The 20594-nt window shown below is 35.4% G+C and overlaps 1 protein-coding gene across 1 annotated transcript in view; it reads right to left on the reverse strand.

Annotated features, from left to right (window-relative positions):
* Nucleotides 1–1032: 1032 nt before the first annotated feature.
* ptchd4 (patched domain containing 4) overlaps nucleotides 1033–20594 on the reverse strand; it is a 44922-nt gene continuing 25360 nt past the window's right edge. Inside the window, exon 3 of the mRNA XM_088940736.1 lies at nucleotides 1033–5126. Coding sequence (XP_088796862.1) covers nucleotides 3493–5126 — 1634 coding nt within the window. The 3' untranslated portion in view covers nucleotides 1033–3492. The remainder of the gene's footprint in view (nucleotides 5127–20594) is intronic.

The raw sequence follows: 20594 nt of genomic DNA on the forward strand, positions 1-20594 counted from the left end.
CTTTGCAGCCTACGCATGCTGACGCAGCTACCCACCTGAACCACTGTACAATATACTGTATATGTACACCTGCTTCCATTTTCAAGCATTATCTTTCTCAAAATATCTCAGAATTGTGATGACTTGTAGAACAGTAAAATGAGGTAGATGTTTAATGTTTTCATTTTGTTTTGCATTTTGCTTGACTGCATGTTATGTGTACCAAATTTTCACAGCACTTTTAGTAGATAGCTATTTAAAATAATTATATTTACTATCAGAATGGGACCACACATTTTTTTCATTTCTTAAATGTTTAAAATAAAGGTAAAAGTTGAGACTATTTTATGCCCAAGATCATTAAGGTTTTCTTTCTTTTTTCCTCATAACCACTATAGTGACAACATTTCTGATGTTGAATGAATATATAGTTTTTTTTGAGTAGCTGAACCATACAGATTGTTCTGGTCATAAAAGGTTAATATGCATTTCATTACTGTTTTTAAAGATCTAGACTGATTAGTATAAATTCAACTGGATGAAATGCAGAACATTCTGACATCAGAATAGTTTCTGAATTAAAATAATATAATGCAGGATGACATACTTAAGTGTAATAGCAGAACTTCATAAATCATTTTTTTAGTCAATTCAAAATAGGTACTAATTACAAATGGTCAAATTTGAGTATAATTTACATGTATGTAATAGTTTGGAAAGGAAATCTGAAGGCACAAACAGATAATTATTTCCCTTGCAGTGTTTCCCTTACAGTGTGTAGTCATTTGTCCATTAAGTAGTTTTTCTAATTAACATGATGAGATGATGGAATTTAAAGGGAAAGATTATTATATTTAAACACCAAATAGGTCTGAATATGTAAAATGTATCAAACTATAAAAATAAAAAATATATATTTTTTGAAGTGTGATAAACTGCAGCTGGTAGTTTACTGGGAAACATTGATGTTTATAAAGTGTAATTTGATCCTGTCAGTTTTTGTTTTTGTTTTTGACAGCAACTGAATTAGTCTACTTATTTACTAGCTTTATATTTTCTCTTTTTTGCTTGTAGAAGTTTAATATATTTATAGGAACCTATAGGAGCCTAAGGCTTCACAGCCGAAGCATTGTGTTTTCTCTCTTCTCTTTTCAGCATGGAAAAACGTATTACTTGTTCCTCTGCAGACTACGCATGCTGATGCAGCTACCCACCTGAACTAATATATTTATATACTTTAATCTACTACTTGTTACTGAAAATTGGAGTATCTATTTCCAGGTCAAATTTGAAATAACTTTTTAACGTAAAAACAAGTTTGGCAGAATAGCTTTAAACCTCATGGTCCCTTTCTTTGTCAAACATGAATTAGAGTTTTGAAAATTTTCTATATAAATAATTTTGCTTGGCACAAGATCAGTGTCTGCTTTGTCTTTTAAAATATGATGATGATGATTAAAAACATCATGTGTATAACTGAACAATGCTTTAATGATACCCTAAGAGAAAGTGTTATGCACAGTAGGAAGAGTTTGAACATCAATATTAAAACCAGCTGTTGATATATTTTTAAAAATGTCCAAAACTCTAATTCTAAACACCAAATACAGTATCTTTCTACTTTTAATTAATTTTCATTATGGTGTGCAATAATACATGCCAATTTAGAAGACTTAATCTTTCATGTGTTATTACAGGCCTACTCCTTCTGAATTTTCAAAATTTTACTTTATTGCTTTTACAAGTAGGAATTTAAGTATAAAATACAATTTCTTAGAAAAAATTATAAAGTCATATACAATTAATTTACATGTTTTAAATTAATATTTCCTCTGCTGTTGGCTTGTAAATGTTCAATACTTTTGTATACTTTCTGTACAAAAAGTTACAATAGATGCTTATGTCGAATGCTCACCTGTAGAGTATCCATTTAAAATGGAGAAAGAAAATATTTCTATTAGCTAAAATGACTACTTGCACTAAAGAGATTCATGCACACATCTTACATAGTGCCATGCATTCATAGTCAATTTGGGGATATATTAGTTTTCTCATATTAATAGTAAAATATCTGTCATGCTTTCCTGTTATAAACAAATGAAATCCGGCATCTATTAGAAATACAAATTACAGATGATAATCATCTGCCAATGACAGATGTTGTAGTTATTCTACTCACATCTGTTTCTAATAATAATCATGAGATAAAAATAATTTAGGTTTTAATTTAAACTTAATTTATATAGTATATGACACATCATGTTTATTTTTAAGTTTAACTTATTTTGTAATATTAAATATGCCATTTTTGTTTTCTTTTCCAATCCTAAAGAATGTTATGACAGACCTTGTAGTTCAATTTACATTAAATGAAGATAATTTGGTATTTTAGAACACCTGTAGAGTGTAATGGTAAATTTGTTCAGTGTAGGTCTTGTACAGTACATTGCAATGTTGTTCATCATTCATGAGTCTATTGAAAACAATATGATTTCATTTCTATTGCAGAACATGAAAACACACACAGAGTTCACTGTACTAATGTGAGCACCCCACTGATTGCACAAATTTCAAGCCTCCTGTCTTGGTTATATTGTTATATAACTACTGCCTTTATCTTCCATAGGTTTCAAGCTTTCACAATAGTCTAATCTGGCACTCATATTTCTGTTGAGGCAATTAAGTAATATAATATGAGATGTTTGGGATCATCTTCACTGATGGATTATGGATTAAGCAGTTTAAACAAACCAAAAAAAATTGTTGAAGCTCAGCATCATTGCATTTTTAAAATTATTTTTCTGTTAGATCTTATCAGTAGTCTACAAACCCTAATTCAACTAATGAAATGCATTAAGGCAAAGGAAATGCATTATGCTACAATACTTCTAATACAATTGTGTCAAAGAAGGATTAAAAAACAACATCATAAGATTTGTATACACACGCTATATACACAAGCTAAAATAACAAAAAAAGAAATGGACCATTAACCATAAAATGCATTCTGCTAATGTATCATCAGTTAAGATGTATATCATGTTTTTTCCCTCTTACTACAGTTCCTTTTTTCAAGCCCGGTACACTGTTTATGTTCTATATGATTCACTATTACTTTATATTCCTGGATTATTACTTTTATATACATACAGTACAACTGTGGAATGACATTTCTTAAAGAAGTTCTCTTCTTCTTCTCTTTAATTAAAACCCAACAGCTTTAAAGGTATTAACTGGAGAAAAATGTTACACCAGGTATTTGTGTTGCTTATGATGAGTCAAATAATTACTTTTCACCTCTGTCCCAAGACTGTTCTGTTCCTAAAGTTGAAACACTGGTGGATTATGAGAATTGACTTCTTAACTGTTATATTTTTGTTTTGTGAATTGGTCATAATGACATAGAAAAGGGCAACACTATTGCTCGTAAACCCTGTGAAGTGCTGCATTTTACCCCCAGTTTTGAATGTGATATGCTCTATTGTTTTCCACTTGTTCTTCAACCACAATACATCAAACATTGGTTACATGGTCAGGGTTATCTCGGACTTCAATGCATTCAATCTCTTCCCTTTCCTTTCTCTTTGCACGTTTCTTTTTCTTATGTCTCTTTTTGGATGGAGGAAAAAATGTTAAAAAAACAGGTAATATGACAAAGCAGTGTAGAACTGTGCAACCGGCAGTAAGAAGAGAACATTTAAACAGCGTAAAGGTCAAGTTTGAAGGCACAAACACTAAGGGCATCAAACCAATGAGAAAACAACATGTATTTTGCAAAATGGCTGATCCATGCTCCTCTAATGAGATCTTTATGCACTGAGTTCTTGTGTGCTCAGTGGCTAATACAAAAGTATAAAGATGGGGTGCACAGTGATCCATTGCAAAATTCAAAGTGTAAATAAGGCACAGAATAGATATGCTGTCCATGTCTACATTCCATAATGTCATTAAGCCAAGAACTCCCAGCTCTACTGAGGTTACTGTCAGTATCAACCAAAAGTTACCAAGAGGGTGAATCACTAAGAAGAATGTCAAAATTAAAACAATCAAGACACTAAACCCAGAGGTCAGGATTGGGGAAATGACAGAGGAACTGTATCGGTCCATAAACACAAAGGTAGGGTTAAACACTATAAATTTGATGCTATTGATGAGAGAAAGTGGCCTCAGTCTCTCTAACAATTCCAAAACCTCCTCTCTTGTTTTCTCTGTGGTTCTGGCTACCATGTACATCCTGGATGCAATGATATCAACTTCATTCACTGTTTTGGAAAAAATAATGTCGTCCTTAAAATGTTGAAATTGTGGTTTCCTTAAGAATGAACTCTGCAGGACAGTTATGAAGTCATTTTTGGTTGATGCGCTGATGTTAACAACTTTTAAATACTGAAAGTAATGATCAATCCAAGATATTTTATTAAACCCCTGACCTAAAGTCTTCAGATGATCTTGAACAGTGGTATTCCAATATTCTATTGGCTCATAAATATAGAACCCAATCACAGGACTGTAGTTGCTGAAATATTTTTGCTGTGTAAGAGCATAGGAGACGCTTGGTGAATCACTAGCTAAAAGGTTAATGATGTTTGACCCATCACTAATTTGTAAACATCCCATAAATGAAAATGATGCATAAATCAGGTATAATATCACAACAAAGGGCTTGACATAAGTATTTGTAATCCATTCCGTGTAGTGTTCTCGTAGAAAGTGCTGAATGAAGTGATTTTGATAAGGAATGCTGTCATGATGAGTGGAAATGTCATGCCCATCACTCATCATGGTCTTGAACCAGGTGGGTTGCTTCTCTAGGTACTCTGCAGAAGGTATTTTACAGCAGAATACACTGTGATACCGGTTTTGCTCCAGCTGACCTGCAAAAACCAGGCAGGAGCCGTAAAAAGAAAAGACATAAAAGTAGTTCACAAGAATTGTAACACACATGTTCTGGCAGAATATTTTCACAGATTCAATGTTGGTGAAGGGGCTGGCTCCCATTCCAAAGGTAATGATGTACAGGGAGCTGGTCATGGTGTAGCACACCATCACATCAGCAAAAGCATCTGCTACTCTTTCTTTGAAGGGCAGGTTTTCCCTTGTCCTTCTCCAACCAGCAAGAAGTTCAAAAACGCCTTTTGTTCCATGTCCTGAAACAACAACAAAAAATGTTATAATTACTTAATTATAATTTCTGATTACTTTTCTTGCAGAAGGAAAGGATGAAGGCAATACATGATATAATCCAAAGGATGACTGCATCCATTAATATATGTAAAACAAATTCCCATTTCACTCTACAGTGTATATGAATATGAATTACATGGATTGTAAAATTAATGTAAGTGTAACTGCAAGGACAAAATGGAGACAATCCATTTTCAATGAAAGATTATGGTTTTGGGATGGCATAGTGGTGCAGTAATTTCAGTAGCTTTGCTGCCTTGGAGCACTGGGGCCCTAGGTGCAGTTTCTCTCCCAAAATCCAAAGACATGCTGGTAGGTTAAATGACGTCTATAAAAAATGGCCTTGGTGTGAGTTTGTGCATGTTTGTGTCTGTGTGTGCCTTGCAATGTACTGTTTTCCACCTTATGTCCATTGCTTGCCTGAATAGGTTATGGTTCCCCCAGCGACCCTGTACTGCATATAATATATGTATATATATATGTACTGCATATGTTTAGAAATGGATGGATGAATTATTGGTTTGAAATGCTACTACCCTGTCAGCAGTCATATTTAAACAACTGGACATTTCAGCTTTGAGGGTCAGATTTTCTGTGATCATTTCCTGATTGTAATGATGTGTACAAAATACCACCTAAGAACATATATTACAAGTCATTGCTGATAATATAGTGCATACATTATTTGCATTTTGTTTTATTATCATGCTGCTCATTGTATTGTAACGCTTACGGCTGACAGGTACTGTGTAAGAGCCAGCGTACCAGAGCAGCCCCTGGGCTGTGGAGAGATCTCTCTTTAGCTCACCGGGCTGGGTCCCTGCTGAGTGACGCGGGAGTCCCGGGTTCTAGCCCCCGACGGTGGGGGGCCGACCTAATGCGGCAAGGGCGCCCGCCTGAGCCCCCGTTGTGTTACATTGGTGTTAGAGTGGGATGGGATAGCCCTTCGCCGGGGACGGCGAGTTAAGCGGGGGAGAGTGTAACGCTTACGGCCGACAGGCACTGTGTAAGAGCCGGCTTACCAGAGCGGTGACGTCGCCGCCCTTCCCTGTGATAGCAGGACTACAGCTACTGGGCTGTAGAGAGATCTCTCTTTAGCTCACTGGGCTGGGTCCCTGCTGAGTGACGCGGGAGTCCCGGGTTCGAGCCCCCGACGGTGGGGGGCCGAACTAATGCGGCAAGGGTGCCTGAGCCCCCGTTGCGTTACGGTATTTTTTTAACTGTTGGGGAGGCTCATATATTTTGGAGACAGCTTCATATTGCAAATATCTGAATGACTGAATAGAAATCAATTGAGTTGGAGAGCTTCTTCTTTCCCCTCTGGTTATTTACACTTCATAATAATTTGCACAAAAACAATGCCTCAGGGAAATACCAGAGAAACAGCAGAGTGAACTGCAGCATTGACCTGTTTCAATAGCTGCTGCATATACTAATTTTTCTACTCTTACAGTAATGAAAATTGTAACTCATGGTGTAAGCAGTCTTCCTATCTGGAACAGAAATCCTTATTGGCAATATTTAGAAAATGTTAATTAACTTTTATAGATTTACATATATTAGATGGAAAACAAATTGATTTTTGTCTTTCAGTTTTATTAGACAACTTTCTAAATATAACTGCAATCAATTAGTGTCATTTAATTAAAAAGGTTAATTAATTAAAATTTTACTGGTCCACCTGGAACAAATGGGACCTGCACAAGTGGAACAGATTGCACATGAACCAGTGGGACACCAATATAATCGAGAATAATATAGTGCCTTGGAAAAGTATTTATACCCCTTGCACAGTTCTCCATTTTGTTGCTTTAATGCTTGCAGTCATGGCACTTTGAACGAGCAAGTAATATTTGTTATATGCACAACCTAGTTCACATATTCAAACCAAAACCAAGAAGAAAGAAGTAAATTGTTGATTAATCTGAAAGAAAAATGGAAAAGTCAGGATTACATAACCATTCAAATCCTTTGCTGTAAGAAACCTAAATAAATGTATAGTTTAAAAATAATTTAATGATACAAGGGTTTTTAATTTACTAAAACAATTATAAATTAGAACAGCAAGTTACACAGGTATTGAAACAACCAAACAAAATAAACATATGCTGCACACAGATTTTCTTGATACATTTATTGATACAACACAAAAACCTGCATAGCAATCCAACAACAATATAATATATATACTGTATATGTCTGAATTGATCTGACGTGGTAGAGATGATTGATCATTTACTCAGGCATTACAAAAATGATTTTCTAACGTCAACATTCAGTGTACATCAACTATAACATTTATTATTTATTTGTTATTCAATTACACAAAATGCGATACCATCAGAGGATCTGAATACTTTTGCAAGGCACTGTACTGTATGTTATGAGAGTGCAGCTCTGTCTGGGCCACGTTCCCTAGAAAACGTCTGGGGAATGAGCTACTTTTGTCGGTCACTTGACCAGTTGTAGCAGGTGTCAGTTGGAACAATATCTGCATTCTGGAATACAGACGGCGGCCCTTTGTGTGCTGCACCCACCAGAGGAAGAAGGCCTGTGATGGATAGGGACTTTGAAAGGAAGTTAGTCAGTAACTCAAGAGGGAGCTTAGGCTTTTGTTTTTGTTTGGTTGCGGTAGATTTTCTTTTTCTCTGCACTGTGTGTTTTTGAGCCTTGCAGCTGTGTGTTTAGCGTGTCTGTTGGCCTGGACCCACTCTATTTTAAAGATCCCATTACGACACACTCAATGGATTGTCACACTGTATAGAGTACTCAAGGAGTAATTCAACTACAGAACACTGTTGCAGTCAGACCAGGTAAATATGCAACACTAAATTTTAAACCAAATAAGACCTTCTCTAATTATATCAGCAATAATTTAAGGCCACTTCATTGCTAAGTAATTATAACCTGGCCTAACTGAAAAACATCTATGGAAGGATGACTAGAGAAAAAAAAGTATTTTCTTTCAGAAAACAGGCAGGAAACAAAGGGTGGTATGGATGGGACCTCATATCAAAAATCATGTGGAAGCTAAATAACTGAATAAAAAGAGGCTACAAGCAGAAATTATATTGGTGATATACAGTACCTTACAGGTTTCTATATACAGTACTCATATACTTATAATACAAGTTTCATAATTGGAAGGTAAAACAAAACCAAAGGCTTTATGAGTGCAATGAGTCTGCAAATGGTAAACTGGAAACAGATGAATACCTAGTTGACAGAAGATGAACAGTTATACTTTAAAATGTTTAATTCTTTAAAAAAATAATCTTAAAATATGTATGTATGTGTCTAGGTAAATTGAGTAAACAATCTGAGAAAATAATAATTATTTAATGCAGAAATTAAAAAAAATGTTGAAGAGCATTCTACAGACTATTCTGGCTTAAATCCCAATATTCAAAGACTGAAAAAGTACACTGAGCTACAGCTGAAAAATTATATTGCAACTATCAAAAAGGAGACAGAAGTTTACTGCAATAGTAGAAAACAAATATCCAAAACACTTCTTCAGTACTATCAGTTCAGTAAAAAACAGTAAAAGGTTAAATAAATAGTTTGAGACAAAAAGGGATTAATAATAGAAGATTGATAAGAAACCATAAAAATGCTAAATTCATATTTTCATATACAGGTTTTATATTAGATGGCAATAAAACGCCCCATGTTATAGAAGGATTTCCATCAGTACTGGGTAAGTTTAACACAATTGATATTCCAGTTGCGCAACTCCACAGTAATTTCAGGCTTTAATAGGATATTTCAATTCTCACTACAGATGAAAGATGTACACAGAAATTGGATAACAGCATATGTAATGCCAACTCCTAAAATGTGGGCACTATGGTATATGACACACTACACTAAGACTTCTAGAAAGGCTATGATCATAGATGAAGAGTGGGAAAATTGTACATTTGAAATAATCTTACAGAAATAAATGCATTTATAAAAAATGCATTTACAAGAAAAATTCTCCCTGGATTCCAAGACTCAACTTGGTTAAAATCGACTATATGTTAAAACCTCCTGTGGGTCCCATGATAAAGTTTTCAAGGTAAGGAAAGTTTAGATTACATTCAGAAAGAGTAATGATGCAACAAGTTCTTTCTACAGACAAATAGTGGAGAGTAAATGTAACACAGTCAACTCCAGCATCCAAAAGGGCAATGTTTTCCATTTGTCTTGCTTTGCTTTTGTGCATATGTGGTAGCCTCTGAATGTTAATTCATACTTATCATTGAAAATTGTGAGTAATCCATACTGCAATCATGTCGGGAAATTAATATATTTATTACTTACTGTATGCTAGTTTGTTAAATTAGTCCACAGTACAGTGTTGAGAAATGAATGTATTTATGGTTTAAATTTAAAGATTAATTTAAATTAAAGTAATTCTCTTATTTATTTACTGTGCTATATATGTAAGTATATGTTATACTATTACTATTCTAATTATAGGGATTTAAAACATGTTTCATTCATTGTTATTTCATTTCTCCCCTCCTATATAAATAAAGGAAGTTTCCTTTCTTACTGTACTTCATCGACTTCTACATGTAACTGCCGTTATATTCTTTATTCGTCTCTACCTCTCTCCATTAAACCCGTTCTCATGAACAGATACTTAGGAAGAGTTATAATATGGTAGTCCATATTAAAAAGAATAGTATGCATGTCTACAGACATCTGGAAAATTGGTTGCCACACCGGAGCTAATTCTCTTGCAAAGAACTTCACAATTATATTATCAGGACCAGTTCCCTTAACATTTGTACACTGGAAAGTACTCACGACTTGATCATCATTAATGATAACCCTGTCTGAACTGTTAAGACAGTACATGACTCTCAGTCCTAATTTCTAATTTGAATTTGAAAAGAAGGTTTTGGATTGACTATGTCAAACCCTTCCAGAATATGAACTGATGTTGATTTTTTAAGTGATTTTCAATTACACATTGCATTTGTTCTAAGCAAGACAATTTCAATGAAAATATGATCATCAACATATCCCTAATTGAATGTCTAGTTTAAATGTATTTAAGATTAAATGTTTTAAGTAGAAAGTAAACATTTCCATCTGTCCATTTTATAACCATCATATTAGGTATCCAGAGGAGCTGCTGCATACAGTATCTGTTACGACTGTAGTCCCTCCCCCCTTAAGGGCGCTCTGGCCCTTTCACTTTGGACTTGATTTTTGTGCACCTGTCTCCTGTTCCCAGCCCACCTTAAAAGCCAGGCGCTGACATTAATCTGGGCTCTGCATCTGATCTCCATATTGTGCGAGTCCGGGACCTGGAAGCACCTGGTCCCCTTAAGGTTTTAATCTCGGTTCCCGTTCCCATTCCGCCGGTTCCGACCCGGTTCTTGTTTTTATCTAGTTTGTTTTTGGATGGACCTTCCGGTTTTGGACTTCTCCTTTCATGTTTGGATTTCACATTTGGATTACTACAGGACTGTTTGCCCCGTACTCACCCCCCTGTACACCAGCACACCAAAGACACACCCCCCTGTTTTGATCCCCGTTTCCTGCATAGCTTTTTCCCCAGTGTTTCCTCACCATTCCGAATTGTGTCGTCCGCATAGGGTCCGGAAAGAACTGTTCGTTACAGTATCTTCACAAGCAGTGGTGCAAGGCAGAATACACCCTAGATGGGGCACCGGTCCATCACTGGGAGACAATTTTTCCACAGGCCAATTAATCTACCAGCATGTGTTTAGATTGTGGGAACAGCCGGAGGAAACCCACACAAACATGGGAGGAATATACTGTATGAAATCCATACAGATAGCACCCCAGCCCGTTACTGCAAGGCAGTAATGACTATCCACTGTGCTACTGTGCCACCCAAAATGAAACTTTTATAAATAAGAAAATTGATCACTTTATGAGTAATGATGAAGTAATTATCATCCAGTAATGATTGCTCACTATTTTATTGCACACAGATGGAGACCCAATTTAACTAATTGCATTACACGTTAAAGTAATTTTGTGCAACTAAACTTTCATTAGTTTGCCATAAAATGGAACTGATCAATTTTTATTAAGGCAGAAAAAATCCTGAATACTTATGCAATCAGCATTTTTTAGTTTTGGATTTTCCTATGCAGGTTTTGCTGATATTTAACTCCATACACCCATGTGTTCAGTTCGATAATTCAAGTTTGAATTGAAAATATTCAGTTGAAAAATGTGTATATAATTAATTCAACAATCTGAAGACTGGTTATAGCAATGTTTCCTGGCTTTCTTGATTTGTTTTTTATGGGGGGTAAAAACATCAATGAAATTCAGACTGATTGAAAATGAAAAAAGTGCACGGTGTGATGCCTTTATAGCAAGACCTTCTTCCTGAAGAGTAGTTGGGAATAAATTTGCTCATGTGTATCAGCACCATTTCCCCCCTCCTGGAATAAGTTTTTTTATTTAAATTGTGCAATAGCCATATAAAGACTTTAATTCTACAATAACTAAAATAAAATAATTGGACATGCAGGTGAAAATGAACCTTTTTTGACAGAGAATATTTAACACAAAATTAAACTCCCAAAACTTTTTTTTTCCAATAGTTAATATAATTAATAAAGATGTATACTTTGCTTGAATGTTATCCAAGTATGAAACTTATTTGTATTTAGTGCTTAAAAATAACTGAAAAGCATCAATCACCATGTTCTACTGGTGTATACTGCAGATTGCCTTGTTTCTTTTAGTAAATTAGAGTGTTAGTAAAAACACTTTTAACAGACAGAAACCTAATAAAGTCCACAGAGCACTTCAAATACTTGGACAAAAATACATGGCCTTTATACATACACAAAAAAAACATCTCTGCAACGAGCATATCCCCTTTTCTGAGAGTTCAGTTAAAGGTGCAATCCCCAAATCAACCACCTTATGCTGCACTGAACAAACAAATAAGACTTGAATAACAACAGAAAACATAAGAAGTGATAGTGTACTTCATGTCACTTTGAATTTGTATTGTTCTCTTAACAAAATACATATTTTATATTTTATTTTACTAATGCCCTTCAAAAGCATAATGGTACTGCAGACCATGACAGAGCAGGGAGCCTCCAGAATACAGCAACAAGGTCACAGACATGAGAAGGTAAACATTTTAAATATGGAGGGGGGGTGGAGGAAGGGTGATGAATCATATCCAGCAGGTAGGCACTGTTTATATCAGAAGAGTTACCTATACAATACATTTCATATGGTTAATGAATGGCCCTGGAAGTGAGCGAACAAAGAACTGTAACTGGGAAAGTTAGATCTTAGTCTTTATACAGTACACAGTAAGAGTAAAAAAAGTGCCTAGAAAATGCCTATTTAAATATATCTATTGTGTTTAGTGAAATCAACTACCTGGTAAATGACTGGCATAAAATATCGATTTATATTTTCTGATTATACATGATTTAAAGAATAAATGAAATTGAGTCAGCAGATGTAACTTTTGTCTGGTAAAACGATTTAAAATGACTGTCTCTTGAGGGACTCTCTGGAAATGAGAAGTTGTACTTCTTATTACAGTGTGTATTCTAGACAGGTACAGTGCTTGTCAGAAAAAAAGAAGGCAGTTTGTTATTAGTCTCTGTGGATCATTCTAGGCAGAGCGCACCATGAAAAACCTGGAAAAAAAACTGAAGTACGGTCTGGCTATAATGCTTCAGCATTCCTCTAACACCAATGAATCATTAAACAATTTTGCCATTACAGAATTTCACTACTGCGGAGGCAGAAACACATTTTCCATATGGCAATAATGAAAAATCAATCACCAAAAGCAGGGGTTTACCTAATCAACTTTAAAAAAAACCCAGGCGCCTGTTGGTCCTATTTATTGACTTTGATTTTATGTTTTTCGTATGACTCTCAAATATGTGATGTGTTATATAATCTTTGTATATCTACATTGTCTGTCATTTCTTTGTATAGATGTTTGAAATGTAATTTTCCACTTCATTGCCACCGTGAAATCTTCAGTAATGTGAATTTAAACTTAAAAGTTACCCAACTGCTAAATTAATACATTAATGAACACTGACACTAAAGTATCACAGCACATGTTCTGTGGAAACTAAAAAAAAAAACCCTTCACCCTTCACCTGTTAATAAGTAGCACCTGCTACAGCCCACTTTAATGTATATTTGGAAGTTATGCTTTCTCAGTCAATTCACAATTTCATTAAGGCAAAAAAATCCTATACACAGTAAATAACAAGACAGGTTTAAAATAAAATGAGTAAAAAAGATCATTAAAAAAATCATCTTGTTACACCCTGTTATCACGTTGGATTGCACAGGTTTAACGGGTATAAGCCTAGGGATACGAATGTACTCTAAGCAAATGGAATGGTGACTCATAGGGATAATATTGTAGGATAACTGCCAAATGTCATGGAGTGCTTTCTTTTCTATACTTTCTCTTCTTTGTTTTTCTTCCTTTGTTTCAGGTCTGCTCCACACCTAACACATCAGCCCTGACTGTATGGAATTTGGTGAGCGTCTGGGCAAACTGTTAAGGATTCGGCAAGTGAAACCGAAACAAAGTAATGAACCCATTTGCAGGAGCTTATTAAGCCTAGCCATGATCCAAAAAACAGTAGTCGAAGGGAAAATCCAAAGTCCGAAAACCAACAAAGTAACAAAGAGAAGGAAGACATAGCGCAACAAAGAAGCTCTAACGGAAAACCAATACTGAGCGAGGAGATAGGGAAAGACTGGTGTTTAAATACAAGATGAGACGGAGGTGTGGTGGTAAATACGTACACTAATAGGTAGACTAATGAACTAAGACTACGCCTTCTTCTGCCTCTTCCGTTGCCAGGAGGAAGGGATCGTAACACAAAGTGTGTGATTCTGTGAAAATTGCTACCCTTGTGCTAATCATATTAAGAAATAATAAGAATACACCTTAATACAGGGAGCAGATTCAGATACAGAAACATCAATTTTCTGGTAGAGCCTCCTCAGATCTGGAAACAGTCACATTTATCTTGGGTTTCTTTCCCTTGGACAGGCTACTTTTATTTAACAGATTTCAGCTGAGTAGCATTGGGATCCAAGAAAAAGTATCTCTTTTATGTATATTTTTTATGTATACAGTGTTTACTGATTAAGTTCTTTACAAGTAAAACATACCTAATATATTATTTTAGCTTACAATTGTACTTTTTAGAACCATTTACAGATGCAGATATGTAGAACGACTGTCAGCTGTATGCAAGATGTTGTATATGTCGCCACTGATGTCAGCAGATGTCGCCACTGCTCTACACACTACCCTCTCACACCTAGACGAGAAAGAAAAATTTCCAAGGTGTCAACATCACAGACGATCTAACCTGGACCCACCACACCAACCTCATAGCCAAGACAGCATGGCAGCGCCTATTCTTTCTCTGCAGACTAAAGAAGTTCGGCATGCCATCAAACATCCTAACAAATCTTTACAGGTGCACCACTGAAAGCATCCTAACCAGCTGCAGCACTGCCCTAGAGTGCAAGGTACTCCAGAGGGTGGTGAAACTAGCACAAAACACTACCAGCTAAGTGCTACCGAACATAGATGATATCTACTCTTTTAGATGCCTCAACAAGGCTGGGTCTATTCTTAGGGACCCCAGTCACCCTAACCACAATCTTGCTCTCTCTACTACCATCTGGAAAACGATACTGAAGTATACAGATCAAGACCACCAGGTTTCGTAACACCTTCTTCCCCCAGGCAGTAAGACTGCTAAACAGCAAACCACAGCAGATGTCTGCAATTACCTCCTTGAACTGACAGGTGCACCGCCGCCCTTCTGTCACTTGCACTCTCAGGACTCATCTCAGCACTAAATACCTCCTATCCTTGTGTTACTTTCACACAATCTGTAAATTGTATTGTAAATTGCAATTGTGTGCAATTTATTGTATCCTATTTTTTTTCTTTTCGTTAATCTAATCCCTATAAATTCCTGTCCTTCTACTCTTCTATCCCTCTTAACGATGCCGCGGACAAAGCATTTAATGGCCGACAAAACCACTGTATGCTGTTCTGTGCATTGATAAATAAACCTTGATTGATTGATTGATTGTATACTGCGATGCCAAATTGAGTGTTTAGCAGCCCAAAGAACCTTGTAGTGTATTTATTCTGTTTTAAATTTGAACATCAGGAAAACAGAATATCTGTGTTATCTCATGTATGATGATTTCATTTATGATTCACAAATTTTTGCGAACTTTCCTGTAAAATCCAACCAACCAACCAGTGTGCCTTTGAACTGTAGAAGCAAACCAGACCCCCTGGAAGACACCCACGCGAACACGGGAACATGCAAACTCCGTGCCAATTTTACCCCAAGAACTGAATTCAGGGCCAGAGAGCAGCAAGAATCTATAAATTCTGTATAGACTGTTTCTAAGCTCACTGGGGAATTATACAGTAACTTTTAGTCTCCTTGGAATGGTGTCTATTGACTTGTTGAGGTAGGGGAGAACAGCTCTGACTTCCTCCTAAGATTCCCCGCTTAAGAGATTTGTGTGTACTGTATATATACATTCTTTGCTTTGTGTACATCGTCCTGTATTTAATGTTTGTTTTAAGTTCAGTTAATATTGTGACACTCTTGTTGGGTATATTTAAAAAGGAATGGGAGCACAGATATTATATGGCCATTGTTGATGGTAACATAAGATGCCCAAGGAAGATATCTTGTTGCTCTCTGGTTTGGACTTTATTAGGGTAAGCCTGTGTTATTTAAAATTAAAGATTATTTTCTGCTCCCTGCTCTGCAAAGTGTTCCTTGTGTAATGTATGTCTGTCAACATATCTGAACTGTTTTGATCTGGTTTTCTTGGCTCATGTATTAATTCATGAGTGTGTTTATCATCACAATTGTTTGTATTGGACTTTCTGTGAATTGTGGTTTCAGTGATATTATAATGCACGTTTTTATTGGTCAAAAGATACAGATTTATACACCTACACTTTAACTGTTAAAAATAAACCTTGTGAGTTTGATTGCAGTGTCCTTTCTCTGTCATTGACACCAAAGCTGCTCAACCAATCAAAAAAACTTGTATTTCTTTTTGAAAGCCCAGACTATTGAATTGAGAGGTCCTAGACTTCTATGAAAATTCTGATTTATTTCCCTGTAGCCTCACAAAACATGATCAACAGCAAGAAATATAAATGTAAGTTTGTTTTTCCTTCCTAAAACATAAACTGTGCTTCCTGAATACAAATGTAGAACAGTAGACAAAAGCTCAGTGGAATACAGAACTGCTGCCACCACCAGCTGTAGCCTTTACTTCCAATCGGACCACCATGTAACACTGTGGGGAATGTCACAGTGGCAAGTCAGTGAGAAAGAGAGGCCAACTTGTCTCTTATTTAAACACAGCTAATAGAGGCAATTACAATTACAATTAAAATATAACCAAAAAAATAACATGCATAAAGATAAATAATTTAAATTTCAAATACTAAATTCAGTTATATGATGGCAGCAGAATCTTCCTCCACCAAAACAGTACAATAAAATAACTCTCCATTGTTTCTGCACTTGGGAGCAAATCCATTGTCCATTAATCCTGGGGGAATATGTTTAATTTCAATCCAAGATGAATATTACATACAAGCTAAACATTAATCTAAAACTGTTGAAACTGATTAGATGACTCTGTTAATTTAACTCACTAGAACCAGTTTGTGATTTTGTTGTCTCAAAGCTCTCAGCAATGTTGTCTGTTTCATTCATTACAAAAAAGACAAAAGTCAAATCTAAATCAGGCTGAAGGCTGCCAAAATCTAAACTGATTTCACTAGGTTGAAGCAATAAGATGGAAAAACAACCAGTACCATTTTCCTATTTTGTCTGTTTTCATTTGGGGTGTGACTCAAATTTAAATTTAATCAGGACCCAAATGTACAACTGTTGACCTTATCAGTCCACATTAACATAAATCTTGCAGCTACTCTCTGCTTTATCTAGAGTGTAAACTGGACTCCAGATGTAAGCTAAGGCAAATTTAACCCAATTTTGGTGGTGCAGAAACTAGTGACACCTCTTTCTTCTTCTTATACAATGCAAGGTGTTAAAAACATAACTGAACACTAGACTGGAAGAATGATACTTTGGTTTAGATATTTTAAGTAAAATATGTAGCTTTAATAAACTGAATCACTTTTGAATCTATTTTGTGCTCTCCATGTTGTTTTATTACTAATATTGAAACATTATTAAAGACATTACCTACAGTAAGAAGTTCATCCTTCAAAGGTAAGAAGGTATTCTTTATAAATTTCAAGCAGCTTTCCTGAATGCTATATGAGATAACTGGTCTGATGGCATTAAATTAATTTGTATTAATAATCTGATTTCTATCTTGAGCAATGATAAGCCTTACAAGATAAACAATATCTCTTTTCTACAGAAAAATCATACTGAAGTTTGAATGGAATATTCTGTATGTACATCAATAAGACATGCACAGTACAATTTGACAAACGTCACAGAAGACTAACATTTTTAAATCTCTAGATTTAAGCACTTAAAAACTAAAAACACTAATACACTGAGGATAGGATAGATGGTAGATCATATTAACTGCTGGAGAGATAAACAGACAATTACAATGCTTCCTGCACAAAACATAAAACCAGAGGAGAAATCTTAAATTAAATTGAAACTATTACAGGCTTTTATTTGAAAGCCTATTACTAAGCAAATGGGAAAATAAAATAAAATGGCATTCTGGGCTGCACAGTGGTATAGTGGTTAGCATCGCTGCCTCACAGTACTGGGGCCCTGGGTTCAATTGCTGGGGTGCTGTTTGTGTGGAGTTTATGTTACCCTCATGGTTGTGTGGGCTTCCTACAGCCTAAAGACATAATGGTAGGTTAACTGGCTTCTGTGAGAACGTCATCCTAGTGTGAGTGAGTTCATTCGTGTACAGTTTGTGTGCTGTGATGGACTGGTGTCCTATCCAGGGTGTATTTTGCCTTGTGCCTGTTGCTTGCTGTGTTGTGTTTCAGCTTCCCCTCGACCCTATAGTGGATTAAGCACTTAAAAATGGATACACTGATCGAAATTGCATTCAAAAGATGTTTCTTTTGAATAAAAAACAGCAAGAACCTCTACCTACAGTAGAATGAGAACTTTTTTGAAAACCTAAATCAATGAAGAAGGGAACATATAAAATGACATAATGCATAAACAAGCATAGGTTAAAAACAAAACAAGAGCAAGTAAATAAATCTAATAATCAGCATTTAATTAAATAAAACTTTTTTTTTTCCTGCAGCTGCACTGTTTTGCTCCAACTGCAAGAAAAAATGCTTTATAATTATTTTTCTGCAGAAAAAACTTGGCATTGGAAATGAATGGAACCAAATGTTGACTTAACAGATTTTCTTCTGCCAAGGCTATGCTAATTCCCTGGTGATTGTTAAGCATGTTATTATATTTACATAGGATTGATCACATCAATAAAATTGCTTCGTATTTGATTAATAAACCTCCACCTCCATGCACAAAATACAATCAAAGAGACTAGGATATTGTTAATTCATGGACATTTTCCACCGAGTCACCACAGACCTCACAGTGGCATTCCTAACAAGTTTCCTCCTTTGCTGGCTGCTCAGTTTGAAAGGACAGTTTGATCTAGACAATGTCAGAGTAGTACTACTCTAATATCGATTTCTGCATTCTTAAAAGAACATTTAACGTCCTTTAACTTTTTTATACCACTCTCCTGCAAATGTTTCCCTGACTTGTTTTGAAATCTCCTTGTTTCTCCCCTCCCATGGGGTCTTTGCTTGAAATCTACTAACTGAGGGACTTTACAGAAAAATCATGTGAACCGCTATTTACTGTATACTCACAGAAAAGCCATTCAACTGTGTGACTTGTCAAAGTTATTTAGTGCACCTGTACTAATTAAGGTGTGCCATACCAAAAAGTGAATTCTTATGGAGTTAAGATTTTAGTTTTTCTTTGCAGTTTTTGCTGATGTTTTAATTTGTTGCTTAAGCATTCAGGTTTTGAATAAAATGTTCCCTTTAAAAATGCATACAGTACACATCAGTTGTAATTAAACAAAATAAGATTTGAAACAGTAGATTTCCTGTCAGTAGTGGCTGCCAAAGGTTGGTTATTATTAGATTATTGGTGAAAGATTAGTGTTCAAATTCTCACATAGGTTTTAATTAGCTGTGGTTTAGTATTTTAAAAGTGATTTCAGGGTGGTTGCGGCGATTGTTTCTTTTAAGAAAGCATATAGGGCACTTGGCTAATGTTAATAAGTAGAGAGAAAGGATGTATCTCTACAGTAGGACGGCGGTTTTCAGTTTTTAATGTAAATACTGAAAACTGCAGTAAAGCTTACTGCACCTTATTACTTTGGACATTATGGGTTTTTTGCATTTACAGATCCCTGGAATTGTTTTAGCTAGGGATGGGATACAGTATATACAATCCATAAAATTACAAAAATTACTTTTTTACACACTAAAATAAGCTATGTTTAATTACCATAAGCATGTGCGTCGGCTGTATTTACTAACTTGGGCCCTTTTTCACTCAGTGTTGTCATTGGTTACCTTTGCAATTTGTTTATACCATACTTTGGATCCTGTTCAAGTGATATCACTTTGACTTGCTCCCTGACTCCACAGAATTTTGAAAGAGACTGTGAACTTAGTGTGTGGATGGTGAAAGAGTTTGTTTTTCATCTTTGGCCTGCAGATGTACAGTATATTGATGGTCAGAGCCCTGGTCAAAGAGCAATGATCTGATGAAGGAGGGTTTGGTAATTGATTGGCTTATCTACCATATTCACTGGGATTTACTACTTATTGATTACAGCTAGAAATGTAAACAAATGGCTCAGGTTTATGGCCATACTCTCTATAAATAGCATGCAAAGCAATCTCCTAATTTATCTGTGGCTGTGTTGCTCCCTTTTCATTTAAATTAATTTATAACAAACACAATGGTGCCTTGTAATATGCAAAAATAAGGTCTCTGAAGTATTTGCAGTTTCCACAATATTTGAAATATGGAGGCTACATTCTATAGTTATTAATATGATAGATTTACTGTATATCCCTTAACTATGTGCATCTGGTTGCTATCTTATTCTTTCTTTCCATTTTTTACTCCGTAATCATATGCAATTAAAAAGGTCTTTCCTCTAATGTTTCTTGAATCTTAAAAGATTTTTGTTAGGTGCAATGAATTTACATTTTAATTTTTCTTTTCCTCTTCAATATGCCCTTTTCCGACATTTTTTTCATCTAGAAAGTTTTATGTATATTAATAGGATTATTCCTTCTATAAAATCCATTGCAACAGAATTTCAGTGGATGTGATAACAGCCTGAGGTGTGAGTCATGCACACCTCTTTTATAA

This window comes from Atractosteus spatula, chromosome 2 (assembly GCF_055471065.1).
Source record: "Atractosteus spatula isolate fAtrSpa1 chromosome 2, fAtrSpa1.hap1, whole genome shotgun sequence".
Classification (NCBI taxonomy): Eukaryota; Metazoa; Chordata; class Actinopteri; order Semionotiformes; family Lepisosteidae; genus Atractosteus; species Atractosteus spatula.